Source organism: Pezoporus occidentalis, unplaced genomic scaffold (genome assembly GCF_034315485.1).
Source record: "Pezoporus occidentalis ecotype Australia unplaced genomic scaffold, CSIRO_AGI_Poc_V1 ctg127, whole genome shotgun sequence".
Taxonomy (NCBI): domain Eukaryota; kingdom Metazoa; phylum Chordata; class Aves; order Psittaciformes; family Psittacidae; genus Pezoporus; species Pezoporus occidentalis.
The window spans coordinates 2,111,818-2,130,251 of NW_026913071.1; the positions used below are offsets into that span (position 1 = coordinate 2,111,818).

Consider the following 18,434-nt stretch of genomic DNA (forward strand, 5'->3'; position numbering starts at 1 on the left):
AGACTCAGATGCACTGTTTGACAGGCATGCCAGACTACCATCTGGAATTACGCAGATTCTCCTTCCAAAACAGGCACAATCAGCACCCTTTTAAACACATGAAAAGAACAGACTCTCCTGTTAGCCAGTGGCAGCAGTCCACTTCAAATCAGGCACCTGGTGACCACTTTGCTACCGAAAAAACCCACTTGCACCAGTCTATTCCTCCTGAAAACACATAGTAATAGACAAATAGGTAATTACTGTAACTGCTGGGAAAAGATAATCAAAAATACCTCAAGACTAATCTTACCTTTAAGATCTACTAACACTGCAATATTTTTATTGCTTTAAATATTTCCATTCCATTACTTGTCTTAGATAAAATCCAGAATACTTGTCTAATGCACCAGCTCAACACTGAAAAACTGTATTAACAGGACTCAGAACATACTTTGTTTTTTTCCTGATTTCCTCCACCAGCTGTTTAATGTGATCCTCCATAAACTCCATCTTCTCATTCTTTCGAGCATGTGCCTTCTGCAGCCTTAGTATTCTTTCAACCAAGACAGCCTTGTCCACCTCTGGGAAACTATCCACAGCTACTGAAGATCCAGTATTCTCAGGCGACCGATCCTCATTGCTGCTGCGCGCATTCAGGGACCCTGCCAATACATTTGTATTTGTAAAAGCTCTTTTTGCTTTCATACCAGGCAAAATATCTCTATCAGTGCAGTGTATGAATTCATTACATTTCGGAAGCTTAAAATGCTTCCTTCAGAATGTCAGTTTCCCTTATATGTTAGTGAGGTTTTATATAAACAGTCCTTAACATTTAAGTGCTACATGCAGTCAGCAATACAGTCCCCTAACACTGGCATAGCTCCTTTAGCATAAGTGTGCTTGCTTCAGTAATACTTATTCCTGCACAAATATCCTCATGTTCATTAATATTGCTTTGTACAAACCTGAGCTGATTTTAAGCATACATGTTTAGACTGGATATTAGAAAAAACTTTTTCACAGAGGGGGTGATAAGGCATTAGAACAAACTGCCCAGGGAAGTGGTGGAATCACTGTGTCTGGAAGTATTCAAAAAACCATGTAGATGAGGCCCTCAGTGACATGGTTTAGTGGTGGATCTGGCAGTGCTGGGGTAATGGCTGGACTTGGTGATCTTAAAGATCTTGTCCAATCTAGTTGATTCTATGTTTTGGTTGCTAAAATTGCAGCACTATGAAAACCATGCAGACTGAAAAAAGCCCTTTATATAAACACTATGCAAAACTGATCACTTAGAGCTTGAAGTATCTTACTTTCTTTGTCTTCTTCTAAGTACTTCCCTCTCTCATACAGTTGAGATTACAGGACACTTGGACACAACTAACCCAACTTAAAACCCAAAGATATTGGGGAAGAAAACAGATGTTGTTTGCTACCCTAAAGATAACCACTTCTAACTGGATAGAAAGTAATGAACTTGACACAGATACACTGATGCCTCCAAACATGTCAATTGATTTCTCATTTACACAGTTGCAACTGTAAATAGTGCAATTAAACAAGGTTGGAAGCCATTGCTCATCTTTGCTTTGCCTCTGGCAGTATGCATGAGGGTCCTCTATAAACTGGAGCCCTCTGAACATAAAAGCAACAAAGTAAAAAAGGTAGGCACTGAAAAAGAACAAGAACACAAACATTATAAACACTAAACTTCAATCTCATAATACGAGTAAGAGCCTACAACTGCATTCGGCCAAGTGCCTGTTGTTGCTTAAAGGCTATTTTGTCAGCTTTACTGGGATGCTGCACAAGCACAGAAAGAGCAAGGCTTGGGGCAGCATGCCATGGCAACCATATTAAGATGAAAGGATTGCTTTGGCAGCCCTGCTATGTGCTATATTACCTGATGAACTGGAACGGCTCCCCATGCTGCTGACTTCTTTGTCATAATTACCATTTTCCATCTGATCCAATTTCCTCCGTGCTAAAAGTTTAACAAAATGATGGTTAACAACAGCAGAATAAAACCCAAGTATCAGTGTCACCCACTATACAAAACCTCGAGTTGTCTCTGATCTGCACTGATTTAACAGGGCTTGACAACTAAAAGGTAAAGGTAGCAACTCAGAAAACCCACCAAGCAGCTCCTCTCCCTGCCTCAACCATGAAGCACCTGGATGCGACATCCACAATGACCCCTATACCCTGCAGCAGTTGTTAGTTGAAGCTGTCATCCATAGGATTAACTGGGAACCGTAAGATTTAAATTTGATTTTACTTTTGAATAGGACCGCCATGTAAATAACTGATGAATGGCAGAATGGCAACTCTGTTCTAAGATCTCTCAACTATACCACTACTGGGAACTGAGTGTAGCACTTGTGCCAGAAGAACCACTCAGTTCATCAGGGATGAAGAGGGAAAGTGCAGAACTGTTCATTTATGTACAGGAAGAGATATGGAACTCTTTTGAGGAACTATTTCAGAGAAGAGATCCTCTTGGCATTGTGCAAGGCTTTGATATTCAAATCTATTTGCATTCAGAGCATATGTATTATTGGGTATTTAATGACTTCTATTTGTTGACAGAATTAGTCATCAGTCTCTCCATATCTATTTTTAAAAACCTGTTAAATATACTAAAAAAAAAATTGAACTGTCACCAGCAATTCCTGATACAGTCACAGGAAGTAAGAAACTTCTAGCAACTTCTGAATGTACTCCTACACAGACCAGGATCCAAATATACCCACAGTGACATTTCTGTAGTCATGTATGTGATAACAAAGACCAAGCTCTACTGAAAACAAATATTTCATTTTATATCTACACCAATTTCAGACGTTGCATTTAAGACTGAAAATTGGCACTAAGGATTGTTTCCTGAACTGCAGTTTCTGCTCTACAAGATTTAACTTGTTCACTCACTCTCACTGTCTTTAGAAACAGGGAGAGCTTGACGTGCCACACTCAAACTACACAGACAGGACCCTCATCTCTACCAGACACTGTAGTGGGCTACAGAGGGAACTGATTCATTATAACCAAGAATAATTCCAACCTAGCTGAAGTTGTTTTGCAAGATCTTTCAGGTTTGCTGCATGCTTGCGCTTCTGGGTAGCCAGTTCATCTTTCAGTTCATCCACGTGGGTCTTCAGTGCTGCTAGTTCTTTCTGCTCTGAAGCCAGTTGAGCCTGTAGTGTCTCAACCTCCAGCTTTCGCTGATCCTGCTCCTTCTGTAACCTGGTGGCCTGAAATTGCAGTTTTATTTTTCAGTCATATACAAAAAAAAGCTCCAGCTTAACCATACAAAGCTCTAATTCTGCACTTTTCACCTCAGAATCATTCACATTTTACATTTATTATTTAGGCTAAAGATTATCACTGCAAAAGGATATGCAGCACCGTGCAATGCTGCAGGAAGACTCCTGAGCTATTTTGTACTGCATGATACAGTACATTATGCAAATGTTTTTGAGGTAGTTAAGGAGTCTTCCTTCTACAGATCTGCATGGCTGTAGAGAGCTGTACAGTGCAGTCACATTACACTCCATGACACACTGAGTTTACTAAAAATTACATTTATCTCATAGTACAAATTTGACCTAAGAAACAGTTCACAGTGATAAGTTCCTGAAATTACATTTTGATTGTTTCAATGACAGCTGCACAAGATAACAACTCTGTATTCCAAGACAGAGAGAAAGAGAACCACAGTAACACCCCCTCATTCCAGTGCAGCGCGCCTCAGGATTTCTTTTCCCCTAGGAAACAAGGTGTTCACATCCCACTGCTATTATTCTACCCAACTGGCAAACTCGGTGAGTAATTGTGGTCAGGTAAGTAAAGACACAAGGTGTCAGTCTCTTTTATCGGTATCAGACATCTTATTAGTGCAAAAAACAAGCTGCATGCTGTACTCACCAGATCATCCTTAGTCTGTTGAACACATTCCAGTTGATTCTGCAGCTCTCTTTCACTGTAAGAAAGCTTATCCACCTGGCTCTGTAAGGAATTGTTTTCAGACTGAAGCTGTGCATTCTTACTGGTTAATTTTTCAGTGAATATCAATAGCTCAGATTCTCTTTTCCGACTACCTTCAATGTCCTTCTGAAGATCAGCAATCAGAGAATTGAAACCATCTATTTCCTCCTTTAAAGCACTGATTTCTTGTTCATCTCTGTCAAAACAATTGTATCTCATTAGGGACAGCCTGAGCTTAAGGATACAAAACTTTGCTGAAATAAAAGCATTTAGGTCAAGACCAAATAAGACACAGAAATAATGATGCTGGGCCATCTGTTTGTCACGGGATCATTGTAAATGCCAAGGGACTTTGCAGATTTCATTTCATGACATGTGACGGATATCTGTATCCCACAGAATAATGTGTAGTCATTTGCCTCCTCAAGGAAGACAGTTTCTCTGTATTTCACTTCATAAGCTTCAGTATAGAGTATAAGCAAAACCTTCAAAACAACATTCTGTAGGTAAAAGGAAGGTCTGCAAACCCAAAGGTAGTCATTCCATAAGAGGACTTGTCTTTAAGAGATGGGGAAATACTCCAGCTTTGTGCTTCTCCAGGACAGTGGTACAGTGACTTCTCAAGCATCCTTTTCCAAACAGTGCAGCTCTATTCAAAGGACTGTCTCACTCCACTATCCCTCTACAAAACAGCTCTTGTTTCTACTGAAGCACTCCCATTAGGAGACACTTTATCACTTGCAATCCATTTGAGAAAGAACTGTAACTGACAATACAGCCTATCTTTCAGTGAGTGAAATTAATTCCAAAATTAAACAGCTGTTAAAGTTACAGACTAAAAACTTCCTCCTCTCATTTGCTCTTACAATATTATTTCATACTTGTTCAATCATAGGATTTCCCACATCATTCTAAAACCTTATCTTCCAACAGCAGCAGAAAAACCTCTCACTTCTCTCACATGGACTGTATATATTCAAATTTAAATCTCATCTCAACATGTTTCTTCAAGTAGAGGTGAGGCTCAGGCAATCTCAATCATTAATAATTCTGAAAATGAACTATAATTTAGCAAAACTAAGTAACTGAATTCTGCTAGAACTTTACTGCTGTATGTTATATGCTTCCAGCTACAAGAACGAGGAGTTTGTGTGGTTGATGACAGAAGTCAGCTAGCATTGGACTACCAAAGGATGACATCAGATGTACTGCACCCTGCCTTCAGGATTTTTTAGGCTAATTCCACATTTCGGAAGACTTAAAACTGAACAACTACGGCATTGATTTATTTCAGCCATTTATGTTGCAAAAGAGCAAATACAAAAAATTGTTTTTGTGAAATGCTTTCATTCATCCACCACAATTTTGAAGAAATTTATCTTTCCAGTTTAGCTGCTTTTTCCCAGTCTTTTAATAAACCAAGCACTGGGCTAGACTTAACTTCCTATAGTGTGTGCCAGAAAGCAAGCACTTAATGTAATAAAGACAGACATTAAATTAGATTTATTAGTCTTAATCCTCTTGTCTAATAAAGAGGCTGCCAAGGTTATCTCCAGTACTAACAATATTGATTTAGATTAGAAAAAACACTTACACTAGGACATGGATTATTCAAATCAAAGTTCAAATCAAAGCATAAATAATTTCAGTAAGCAAAAACTTTCCATATCCCAGACAATCTTTTAAGCCATTTCCCAAAGTGCACAGCTGTACCTCTGATGCTGATCTTGCAGCCGATCCACAGTTTTCACTTTGTCCAGCAAATTCTGAATTTCACTTTTCTGCCTATTAATGATTTCTTTATACTTGGATAACTCATCTTCTGTTCTTAAGCGCTCATCCTCCAGACACTTTACCTAAATAGAAGAAAAACATAACAATAAATCAGAAGCTATTTATTCTCCCAAACTTCAGAACTGAATCATTCTGATCAAATGTCTAAATTGTTATACAAAGCTCTTGTGTCATTTTTGGTGGCTCCAAGCCAAGCTTAGAACATTTTAGAAGTATTTTTGATTAAAACAGACACAAAAGAGAAAAAGGAAAAAATAACCAAATTAAACAAGTGTGAGTAACATTAATTTTGTCCAGACCCTCAAACTTATCAGTCTAATGGACAGCGACACAAAGACATCATTTTTCCCCAGTTACCAGACCAACCCCATATTATGTCTTCATCCTTTTTTCTAAGATCCTTTTGAGCCAAATCCCTGCTCTGGAAGGAGGGACTTGCACATTAATCTATTGACTGTTCAGAAGTTATGGATAGCATATACTCCTTACCAGAGGTCGCATGTACTCTGCAGAACTGGCTTCACAGGTGGGAAGAGTTTACAAGTATTGTTTTCCTTTTCCAAAGTTACTAAATTTACTGGATGTCTACAAAAATGTTCCTCCCCACTTTTCAGTCAAACAAGGTATGTACCATGAAACAACACTTTGTACTACGGATCAATTGAAACATCCTGAGAAAGGCTACCCAGAGTCAACAGTTACATACTACTACTAGTCTCAAGTCAGCCCATCTAGTCACACCACTTATTCCAAAAGAAGTATGCCTTCAGCCCCACTGTAACCCAACACAGCACACATTACCTTTGTTCTCAGCGTTCGAAGCTCATCCATGCCTTCTTTAAATGTTCTCTTCAAGTCTTCCAGTTCTTTTATTTTAGCATGATGCACCTTTTTAAAGAGTGAGAAGCTCCTTGTGAAATCTAAATGGACAGTGGCATCTCAAAAATATCCAGGCCAATGCAGGCCAGAACAGCTGAAAGGACTTGAGGCAGAACAGGTACCCTAAAGGTTTGTTTTACTTATTCAAAAAGCAAAGCCTAAAAGCTGCTTTATTCTCAAAAGAAATGAGAACAAAAGTGAGATTACAGACTCTGGTTTTAGGTGTACAAATCTATGCCACAACAGCCACCGAGGAAAGTTCTAGGCACTTGGTTAACTCTGAAGACAGCATATGCACATCTGAGCTGTGAGCAGGTACTACATGATTAGAGAATTCAGCTTCTGGGCTAGCAAATTTCTACACAGAACAAAGGCTGTCTCTCCTTGCCACACAGCTTGGTCAAATACCAGTCAGAGAAAGGCCTGCCTGTCATTTGAATTTGTACTCCAAATTACAGCAACACTCATGTTTATAAATCAAAATGCAGTTATTTCATCCTCACCATATCATACGTTTCCCATAACTTCATTTTTAATACACAAATCTAAGATAATTGAAAAAATCCTCCAAAAAGCAGAGCTGGAGGCAAACACTTAGGATGTAAGTATAGTAGTGTAGGATGAAATATAAGGCCAAAAATTGTAAGCAGCTTAAAATAAGATTTTCAACATTAAAAATTCATGGCATTCTTAACTACTAAGTTGCCAACTTGCCTCCCCACACCACATACTTACCTCCAGATGATCAGACTTCTCCTGAATTTGTTTCTCTAGTTCTCCTCTAGTTACTCGGAGTTTTGCATCCAATTCATTTGACTTAATTTCTTCTGACTCCTAAAAGGACATAAGCAGATTTTGAGAGTTTCACATTCCCCTTTCTGGTTTTCTGAGCATATACACAGCTTTTCACATCACATATAAGAATGTGAACGTGCCAAGCAAGACCATTGCACGTCAATCAAGAGAACCATTCTCCCTTCCATTTAACAACTTTCCAAGTAAAGGAACCAGTGACTAGTCATCTCAGCTTTTCAGCTTACACGAGATAATTCTTCCCGATACAGCTTAAGACAGAAACGGAGGAATAAAGAAGACTCAAACGCTAAACACTAATTTCACCTCCTAAGAACACATGCCTACCTGATAAGTTTTTATCATTTCTTGACAGTTTTTCCTGATCTGGTCTGCTTCTTCTTTTGCTTCAGTTAATTTTGTCATTGCATCTTTGAGACGTTCTTTGGTTTCCTATAAAAACAGGAGAAAATAATGGGTTAAACCTATTTATCTACCTTTATCTGGGAAAAGCATTTTTCCTAATACAAGCTTCCTATTTCAGTCAGGAAAGAATTAACAAAATAACAATAAAAAACCCCATCTGGCATTATTTTTCATCTTGCCTCCATTCAACTATTACTTCATGCAATTTTGTTTGTTCCAACACTGAAAGCACAACAAAAGCATCTCCTGGTTACGTGCCATGAACATTTTCGGATGACAGATTTAACATCACATAAAAACTAAGCTGACGGTTAATTAACAAAACACAAAAACACCCCCAAATTAAAAGTTCATCACCAGATTAAACAGAATTCCCCCACACATCCTCCTCTCACCTCTTTTCAACATTTCCATCTCAGTATCAGTATCTTTAAAACCACTGTTCTGGCTTTAGCTGCAGGCATTCATATTAAACAAAACCCACTTTAAAAACAGATTTTAGTAATACACACACAGTATAGTAACTACATTCCTCTGACTACATTTTCACGTCATGGTATCAGCACCACTTCACTAACCTTGTGTGAATCCATTTCTGTTTTCAATTTGTTCTGAGCCCATTTGACTTTGATAACGTGAGAATTAATTTCTTCTTTCAATTTTTCTATTTCTCTGTTGAGTCGAGTGGCTTCACCATCCTGTGAAAATGTCATGGATTTTATTTTAGCCATTAAATCATCCAGTACTTCTACAACAAGTCTCCTGCTCAAGTGTCAAATGCAGGGTTTTATTTTCCTTAAATGTCTGGATTTTACAAAAGCATGCACATTCTTGAGAGCAGTCAATAATGCTTTAGTCCATAATACACTGGAAAAAAGCCCATTAGTGTTCTGGTTTGAATAGCAAGGTAAGACTATATATTCATTGTATACATCAATGTTACATATTTGTTTTAAAAGTCAAAGTATGGCATAGTGTTCCAATCTAAAATAAGTATCTCCTGTGTAAGCTGCATGGCCCTATTTTTGTTCTTTTTTGGTAAAAGGATGAGAAATCACAGGTGTGAAGTGGTAAAATCATATATTATACAAAGCTACAGAAAAATAATAGTGTCACTAATGGAATGGTAATACTAACTAAAGAGGTGCAAACCAGTGTGAGCACCTGGCGTGAGCAAAACGTACCTGGTATAGTAGAATAGATCCCTGCCCATGGCAGGGGTTGGAACTAGATGAGCTTTAAGGTCCTTTCCAACACAAACCATTCTATGTTTCTATGATATGCAAGTCAAATCACTAACCTGTCCCAAGAAGGATGTAAACACATGCATACTCCTAGTGTAACCTTCTCCACTAACATCCGTAAACCAGTGCATTAAACCAAACTTCCATTCTGTGTTTCTGAAGCAATAGGCTCATCTTACAAAAGAAGTTTAAAGCAGCACCATATGAGGGCAGCACAAGTCCTATAAGGCTTTAGTGTAATCCTCAGGAGACAGAGTATATTACGTTTTGTTTAGAAAACCTGAACTCACACTCCTGCTTCCTGTTCATGTGAGACAGGATGCTGTAGTGAATGGTGGTTAATGGAAACATTAACTTTTAGAATTATGATGTATTTTTCTGACCCTTCTGTGCATAGTACAATTGCTCAGAAGAGGGCCAAAACAAGGTTTGAGCCTTACTACCCATTTTCTGGTCTTTCATATGAAATAGAATTATGAAGCAGAACAAAAGAAGACCTGGAAAATTTAAGAGGCTGGTGGAAATCTCTTACCAGCTTCTAAAAAAAAGAATGGCAGATTATTTGAATTGAGCCTGAAAAATCCTATTATTTTATTACTAATTTCTAGTACCACAGAAAATGCAGAGCAAAACCACACAAAACCAGCAAGAGACTGCAAGAATTTAATGTCATTACAATCTTAAAATAAATCCAACCAAGCTAGAAATTCCCTCAAAATCCAGGCATTTGCAACAAGCAGTTTTTTCAGTTAAAGAAAAAAGCCCTCATGCTTCACAAACTAATATTCAAGGAAATATGAAAAGGAACTTCAAAAAGGCAATGAGAACTCAGTAACTTCCTCTCCTTCCCTTGAAGAAAAGGGTTTTTTCACAGTAGTACAGCCAAACTGAAAGAAAAGAGGTTTCTTCCACCAACAGCAAACAAGTGATAAGCTTGTTCTGATAGTGCTTTTAATCATTCACTCAAGTCACACAGCTTAGAGTACCTTCGTTTCATAGAGCTGGTGCAACCTTCCTTTTTCCTGAGAAAGCTGTTTGATTTTATTAGTATGCTTTTCTATCTCTTTGTTTGCATCTCTCACTCTTCTCTCAAGTGTCTCCTTTTCCTTTCGGAGATCAAGCGACTCCTTCTCCCCTCGGACGTACTTCATCACCATTGTTTCTTTCTCATGGCGTGCTTCTTCACACTTCTTGTTTGCCTTAAAAATATGAAGACAGAAGGAATCAATCCTGTATTTCATAATTAGCCTTCATAGGACATTACTGGATATTTTCAGTATCACAGTATAGTATCAGAGTAGGAGTCAAAAGGTCCAGCTCTGCAAAGACTAACATTATATCCCACTTAAGTACTGCAATTACTCATACTTCTAACAGTAAATCTGTATCTAAGCAGCTGCAGCTTCACAGCCAAACATCTCAAATGCGATATCAATATATTAGTAACTTGGAATATAATTTGTTGTTTCAGAAGGAAACAAGTGTATTTGGTAAGATTCAGTGACAAAATAATTTTGCAAATACCAGTGCTACTCCTCTGCCTTCCCTCACCCACATGCCAACTGCACAATCAATATACAGTGTCTTATTTCTGCAGATTCCCCTCACCCCACACCTAACAAATTCTGCTTCAAATTACATAAAAATAACAAAAAAAAAATCAAATATAGCTTTAGAATTCACACAACAGAGAAAACACTTGGCATAATATGATACTAAGAAGTGAAAAAAATAATCCGTTTTCAGTAATACAAAATAAAAGCTTTGTGCTGGAGCCAAGAAAAATATTAATTTCATGATATCCTGACTGAAAAAGCCACTCCCAGCCTTTTTTAACTTCTTTCTGAAGCAGGATCAGCTTATAGGCAAAAAAAATGAGATTGCCTCAAGAGCCCAATTCCATACAGATAAATATACACATTAAAAACAGTTATCAGGCACCCTAAAATGTTAACAGCTATTTAGAAATTCACTGATGACACTTACCAAAAAAGCATACATAACTTCATGCTGGTAGCTCCCATTTTGGAACATCCTGCCTTACCCAGTTATCTAACAACTGAGGCTACATTTTTCCTACCAGAACTAAGGTTGTTCATAAGATGATTTCAACAATTAAAGGTTTTCCATATTACCTGTTCCATTCGAAAGGCCATCTCTTTATGCAACTGCTGAATAGCATTTTTGGCTGCTGCATCTTGAGTTACAAGTTTGTCTTTACTAGCTTTCAATTCTTTATTAAGCTCTTCCATTCTCGCTTCCAGCTGAAACAGATCATCATATAATTATAGGGAAAATAAGACTTTAATTGTGTTTCATACAGGCAAGAAAATTTTGCACAACATTAGAAGCTTCAACAGATATTTACATGTATTTTACACTTGTCAAGCTGCAACTATCCATATTGACACCTAGCTTTGCATTACAGTATGAGCGTGAAAGATGTCAATTCTCATCTTCAGCAAGACTGAAGATGCATCAAGTCAAGTAAAACATGAGGCATAGTAATTTACTACACAAAAAGTTAAATTGACAGGAAAATGCTGAGATGCCAGAGTAGAGCTGGCTGCTCTCTGAAGCTGCCTCACCTTCCACACCCTTTTGCTGCTATCCCTGTGCCATATCCTCCACCATGCCAGCAAAGCAGTCATGCATTCAAACTGAACTGGGAATTAAATCTTTGAAAAATAACCCAGCAAATAGAGAGGTGCTTAGTCATTGTGCTGGCACATTTTTAACCACCTAGTGAAGCAAGTCAGTGATCCAGCTGAAGAATAATTACCAGTGTTCAATTGGAACACGTCCAGTGCATGTTCACTGCACAGCTAGGCAAGTCCAGTACAAGCGGCAGCAGCCCAAGAGCAAGTTGTGAACATAAGCTGTAATAACTGTCCAAAGGCTGTTCAAATTGTGCCTTAATGACTATCTGCTTGCTCCAGGGGAAGCCAAGTCACCACAGTTAAGTTGGCTTGGTTTTGGGGTTGGCGTGAGGTGTAAGAAGCACAGGGTCCGTATCTTACATTTTTGGGCTACTCTGAACTGCTGGAAGAATAAAAGGGAAGCAAAACCTCAAATGTTTCTGTTACCACACAATAAATTGATCACACCCTCTTCAGCTCTGCAAATGAATCACTACCCATACCAAAAGGTTTACGTGTACAAGCACGTCTTTATGGTTTGCTTATGGCTGTGAGCGCAGCCAAGCTTTCATTGACTTGAAAGCCAGCAGAACACACTAATCCACAAATTGTAACAATAAAACACATCACAAATGAAGAAACTTCAAGTGTTTTACTGTGATGTCTCTTACAACTTCAGGTGCTACCCAACTACAGTTATCCATACTGGTATTTTCTGATATTACTTGGAAGCATGTAATATCACAAATCCTACCATCCTACTTATCCAACCAGAAAGCAAAGCAAACTCCCTTACAATTTGTTCCCCCCCCCCAAATGGGATAAAGCAATTGTTGCATGATACAGCACTGTATGATTTCATGAAGCTATCATGGAAACACAGACAAGAGAGAATGAGTAAGCTTCTCATACTGATTTATATTCAGGCATATGCAATTCCAGTTTGCAGCTTAAAAACAAGACTTTTCAATTCCATTTTCAATCACATCATGGATTTTGAAGATTCTTTGACATTAACAAAAGACAGACTAAGCTTTTACATACATGAACATTCCTCAGCAGCACTACTAGCCCAATACACTGCTTTGGGAACAGATTTCTGCGCAATGCAGACACTAACAGAGAAACCTGACAAGTGGGGTAGTATCAGCAGTACTTTGACAAATTAGTATTCTAAATGTTCTCTCCTGGCAGATTCCCAAGCTGTAATCAGTGTATGAAGCTGGGCAACAAACTGTAGGAACATTAGCATATAACTTTATATCAAACAAGCAATGACATCTGATACCTTCCTTCCCATACTAATAACAGCCTACACCAATGCACGCTCTATGTTCCTCTTTGACCTGTCATGGTTCTAACAATTCACTAGGGAAATGCTTGTGTACAGTAACTGAAAATACCAAAATAACATGCAAAGACCACAGTTAATATGCTCTACTCTTTATACACTTTCCACATATTGTTAACTGCTGTAACTACACCTCCAGCCACTTCTATTAGCAGATATAGGAGTTAACAGAAGATAAAGATGACAAATTAAGACCTCCTTTAAGCCTACATACAAGAAATAAATCATCCCATCAGGATGAAAGATTGAATGCATCATTCTCTGTAAAATGACACAGCCTTCAACAGACACTTTCTCCAGCAGAAAGCCAAGGTACACAAGACTCACCTTTGAGGGCAACCCATGAAATGGGAACTCTCTTGACTTGAAGAGAGACTTGCAGAAACAGAATATTTAAGTGAAGTGAATGTAGAAAGTCAATTTATCCAAAGACACTATCTGCTTTTAGACAAAGAATATTTCTTGGAATGGAAGAGCAGATTTACCCCCTTAAGTTTAGCATAATAAGCACAGGCATTCTCTCCTTCTCTATGCCACCAAGGATGTCTTGTCACTATTGCCACTGTTTAACACTGTATACAAGTCTGACACTAAACAGCGCTTCTGGTTTATTATCTGTACCTGTTTAATAATGTTGAGGTGCTGCTTTTCTGTTTCTGTTCGTTTTTTCAATTCATCTTTTAAGTTCTCCTTTTCTGAGCAGATTTCTAAAATAAGTTCTTGATGTTTTTTATTTTCTTTAATCAATCTGTAAAGAAAAACAAATAAAACAAGGTACATCATTACTGGGGGGGGGGGTGTTTGGTTGGGTTTAGTTTTGAGATTTTGCTCTTTGATCTGCAAATTCTATTGGGAGTCACAGCCAGAAATACTAGTGAAATCCAGGACAGCCTTACAAAACCAAATCAGAACTACATTGTGCTTGTGACAATTCCAAACCAGCATCTTCTTTGTGAGGAAATTGCTTGTTTCCAGCATTTTGAGATTACATGGCACATGATAACATAAGACATCTGGTACCTCTATGCAGCTACAGAACTGCAAATGTTAATAATTTTCAGGTAGTCATAAGACAGTAGCTTCCAGCTCTGACAGTCAGATGTCTGGAAACACAGATACTGTATTCATTTAATACAGCCCTTGAAGTTCACAACCTGGTAAGAGACACAACCCTGCTTTTTCCAGTACTAGTAAGTATGTAACTACTACAATAGCATTCATGCTCATGCTCCTTATAAAGTTCAGGTTTATTGAGCAGTAGTTTGTTCCTTTGCAGCTGAACTGTTTAGAGCCTGAGCTGAAGCTGACATATTTAGTCTGACCTAGCACTGCAATAAAAGATAGCTACACCCAAAACTCAGACGTTATAATGTCAGACTGCTGAACAAAGAGAGTCTCAAATATATTTAGATGTTTGAAGATACAGCTAGATGATGGATATTTTAGGCCACTAACTGCATGAATTTGTGGGAAGCATGCATTTACCTAACCAAGATATTTAAACATCCCTTTACACATACACTTCCACCTCTAGCTTACCTCCTTTGAAAAAATTCACTGAAGAAATTAGTCTACTGAATTACAAGGAATTCAAAATCATCAGTGCAGGAAAGCTTAGCACTTCTGATCTGGTTTTTAATCTATTAATGACTATTCCAGGACTGCAAATTCTTCATTCACACAATTGCTGCTCAGCTATATGTCCTAGATCTGACCACTGGGCTACTGCCAAAGCAACACAACAAGCAATTCTGCTAATCATGAACTAAGGGACAAAATCAATCCAACCCAGAATGCCCTTTGGACCAAACATAAAATGTTCCACAGCAGTTTTAACACTCTTGAGGTGAGTCCCCAAGAGTCAAAGGGGTACAGCTGGGGCAGCTGGCAAAAAGAGAGACCAAAGACATGTTTATATGTAAAACTGTCTGTAGGTGTACATAATACATGCATGTCTTTAAGAAAGTAACTGGTCCATGGCCAACAACACTGACCTGCCTTTGAGTTTACTGTAAACAATTAAAACCCAGATAACTTCTAAATTTATGATCTCCCGGAATTACAACCATCTACACACCCACCACTTCAGATTCCCACTCCTCCTCCTCTGTAATTACTGAATGTTTAACTAGGTACTCCCAAGCTTTCTTGTCATCAACTTTCCTCTCACATTTATGATTTCTGTCAGAGGTTAACTGCTGAGGTGCTTTTTCTAGTGGGCATCTCTCTGCCTAGTTTCCCTCCCAAACCAGGTATCAGAGCCTTATATAAAGAGTGGGACACTCATTTGCAGCTCTGAAAGCAGAAATAAATTTGGAGTTAGAGACTACATTTTGTTAGCAAAAAACACTTCTAAAGGGGTAACAGAATATGAAACACCATGCGGGTAATGAAGAAATCAAACAGTGAACTGCCTTTGATATAAATATTTTTATGTAGTATACGGCTTGGTAGAACCATTGAGCCCAGTTTATTATAGCAAATTTTATCAGCCACGCATTTCAAAAGCCCCCCTATAAAATGTGGTAAGACAGTAGTTTATCTATGTATGACATCTCCAACTCAGAGATTAGCTCTGAACTGCTTAGCAACTTTGCTGTATCATAGCAGGAGACTGGATACTACTTGAAAAAGAAACAAGCAATTTCACACTCAAATAAAATATACATTGTGAGAGCTAGTAATTATGAAGATTAATTTCTCCAAAGACATACATGGACTGAATGAATCCTGGACTATTTTTATATAGCCCTTACTTTTACAGTATTTGAGTAGTTCCAGACATTGGCAGGCTATTCAACTCAACAGTTGGCTATTCAGTCCCTGCCAAATTCCACAGTAATTCAGAGATCTAAGCACACATTTGTATTTACAAGCACATGCCACAAGTAGAAATAATTCCTCACTTAAAGAACATAATTAAAAACGCTCATTAACTGTCTTTGTAACAACTCACAAGAGACTACTTGGTTCATACCAAGATGTTGTATGCAGCTGCACACAACATGCAACCGAAAATGTTCAGTACATGACTCCAATTGTGATGAGCATGTTCAAATACTCACTTTCTTATAGTCTGTTCTTGCTCCAGGTATTTCTCTTGCACACACTTTTCAAACACAGCCAAGGCATGTTCACCCTTCCGCACACCATTGGGGGATTTTCGCTCCTTCGGAAGATCTGTAGATAAGAGTTCAGACTCTATTTCCTTTAGCAAATCCTCCTGTGAGGAAGTCTGATGGATTGTGGAAATGAGCTTCTTTGTGCAGTCTGTGTCGTAGGGACTTTCGGAATAGATTTTATCGCTTGAGTTTTTCACAAAGTCAGACTCCTCCCTTAGCTCCTGTAATATTTCCATCAACGACTGTTCCGTCTGGTTAGTTTTGGGATCTTGCTGTTCAAATTCTTCACTAGATAAATGTTCTGGTTCTGTGGAGCCGTCTACCTTTCTATCAGAGCATGCATTCGCACAGCAGTCTGCCCCTCCACACTGCTGCTCCAGTCTTTCTGCCAGGGCCCCATTGCTGCTCATGCCAACAGCCGCTGAATCCTGGTCCAAGGGCAACAACCTGGATTCCCCTTCCAATAAACCAGCATCAGCTCCAGTATAACTGATGCTTGAGCAGTCCTTCATTCCAGGTCTTTCATCAGTCTTCTCATTACCTAGGGACCCCAAAGAGGCATTATCTGAGACACTGACTGGCTCCAGCACACTTTGAATTTCTGGTAGATGTACCTCCATCTTTTTCCTTTGCAAATCTAGAAGTAAAAACCACATTACAAAACATATTATACTCAAAATCACAATGAAAAGAGACTGAGGGGAAGGAATGGCTATTGGAAAGCAAAACTGAAAGGGCAAAACTATTCAGATACTTAAGTGTTATGCAGAGCTTGTTGATTTTCCAGCCTGACTCAAAAGTAAATGCTCCAATATAAGTTTTTTTAAGAGAAAGTGAGAAATCAAGGATAGCAAATGGGAAGTAATGAGATAGTAAACGCCAAGACAACAAGAAAGCAGCAGAGCTTTTTAAAATTATATCAACAAAAATTCCACGAAATCACTTCTGAAAAACACTTCAGACATAAAATAAAAAATATGCAAGACTGTAGAGTCTTAGACCTTTAATTTTCCTATATACGATTTGAAAGCAACAACGTGTCATGATTTATCATTTTTACAACAGTGCGATTCCCTCATCCAGCCAGAACATTCAACTTCCTTACTGTCACATCCTCGCTCACCACCCATACAGAAAAATGTATCTGTACCCACATTCCATAAAGGAAGGGGCTGGGGGAGGATGGGGGTGAGATTCTCTTTTCCCATCTGCTTTCAAGCAACCAAAAATCCCCTTGTGGAAAAGCACAGATGGTCTGCAGCAGATCTGCAGAGCAGACACCAGAGGACTTGAAAAGCTGCGTAGAAAGTGTTCTATTAGGAGGACATCATACTGAGATCCAAATAGCCAGAACTCTTATGGAAGAGCCTGGGTAGAATGCTCTATCTTCGTTTTCAGGAGTCCCAGATGGTCAGGTGTCTGCAAAGACCATTGGCATTTTTAGAAAGCACATGAAGCCTTTATATCATTTCAATTAGAAGTTCACCACAGCAGTAGTAACTTTTACACACAATCCTATCCCCCAATACTGGATAAATGAGTCTAAAAACAAGGCAAATTTCTCATTTATAAATTCAACTCTGCTATTCCAACAACCATCTCAAAGCCATCTTGCAACACCAAGCTTGTTTTCATACTTGCTTTCTCTTACGCAGTTCTGCAGCCTGAGTCATACAGCTACAAGCTCCAGGCCCTGCACTTTGACTCAGTGTGGAAACAAACCCTTTCTGCTGCTTGGCTCCTCTCCTCCAAGTCATGCCTAATTAACCACCACGTAGTATTGAGGCTTACGCTGGTAAAACAGAGGGATACATGAATCCTGTCAGGACTGTGACTAATTGCTACCATTATCGCCTTTCAATATTGGGTATAAAAATCAGGTAAGCAAAAAAGCAGTAGCCTCGTCCCAAATGTTTCTACCAGCAAATACTATCAAATTAAAACTTCATATCTGAAACCAACAGTTGGGCTATAACTGTGAGCTATTCAACAAGAGGCAAGCATAAAGGATAAGGATGAAAGTATGAAAGGGAACATGCCACAATTCGACAACATCAAATGACAATTTTACATTTTTAAGTAACAAGCAAACCACTTTTCTTTCTTGGTTTTAAAGCAAAAAAAATCTCAGTGCTATAGCCCTAATCCAGTACAAACCAGTAAGAACCAGAAAGCAAATGATAGCGAATTCTGAGAATAGAGATGGTCAATGTGAGAGAAT

The 18,434-nt window shown here is 38.5% G+C and overlaps 1 protein-coding gene across 3 annotated transcripts in view; it reads right to left on the minus strand.

Annotated features, from left to right (window-relative positions):
- CCDC186 (coiled-coil domain containing 186) overlaps positions 1-18,434 on the minus strand; it is a 37,965-nt gene that overhangs the window by 4,365 nt on the left and 15,166 nt on the right. Inside the window, exons 2-14 of one of the 3 annotated variants that reach the window (XM_062607918.1) lie at positions 16,157-16,850; positions 13,713-13,839; positions 11,237-11,365; positions 10,088-10,300; positions 8,436-8,555; positions 7,780-7,884; positions 7,375-7,473; positions 6,562-6,648; positions 5,680-5,822; positions 3,907-4,162; positions 3,044-3,233; positions 1,886-1,966; positions 434-644 (exon numbers count right to left, since the gene is read on the minus strand). In XM_062607918.1, coding sequence (XP_062463902.1) covers positions 434-644; positions 1,886-1,966; positions 3,044-3,233; positions 3,907-4,162; positions 5,680-5,822; positions 6,562-6,648; positions 7,375-7,473; positions 7,780-7,884; positions 8,436-8,555; positions 10,088-10,300; positions 11,237-11,365; positions 13,713-13,839; positions 16,157-16,833 — 2,438 coding nt within the window. In that variant the 5' untranslated portion in view covers positions 16,834-16,850. Of the gene's footprint in view, positions 1-422; positions 645-1,885; positions 1,967-3,043; positions 3,234-3,906; positions 4,163-5,679; positions 5,823-6,561; positions 6,649-7,374; positions 7,474-7,779; positions 7,885-8,435; positions 8,556-10,087; positions 10,301-11,236; positions 11,366-13,712; positions 13,840-16,156; positions 16,851-18,434 lie in introns of all 3 variants that reach the window. The other 2 variants (XM_062607920.1, XM_062607919.1) reach the window with 2 other exon arrangements.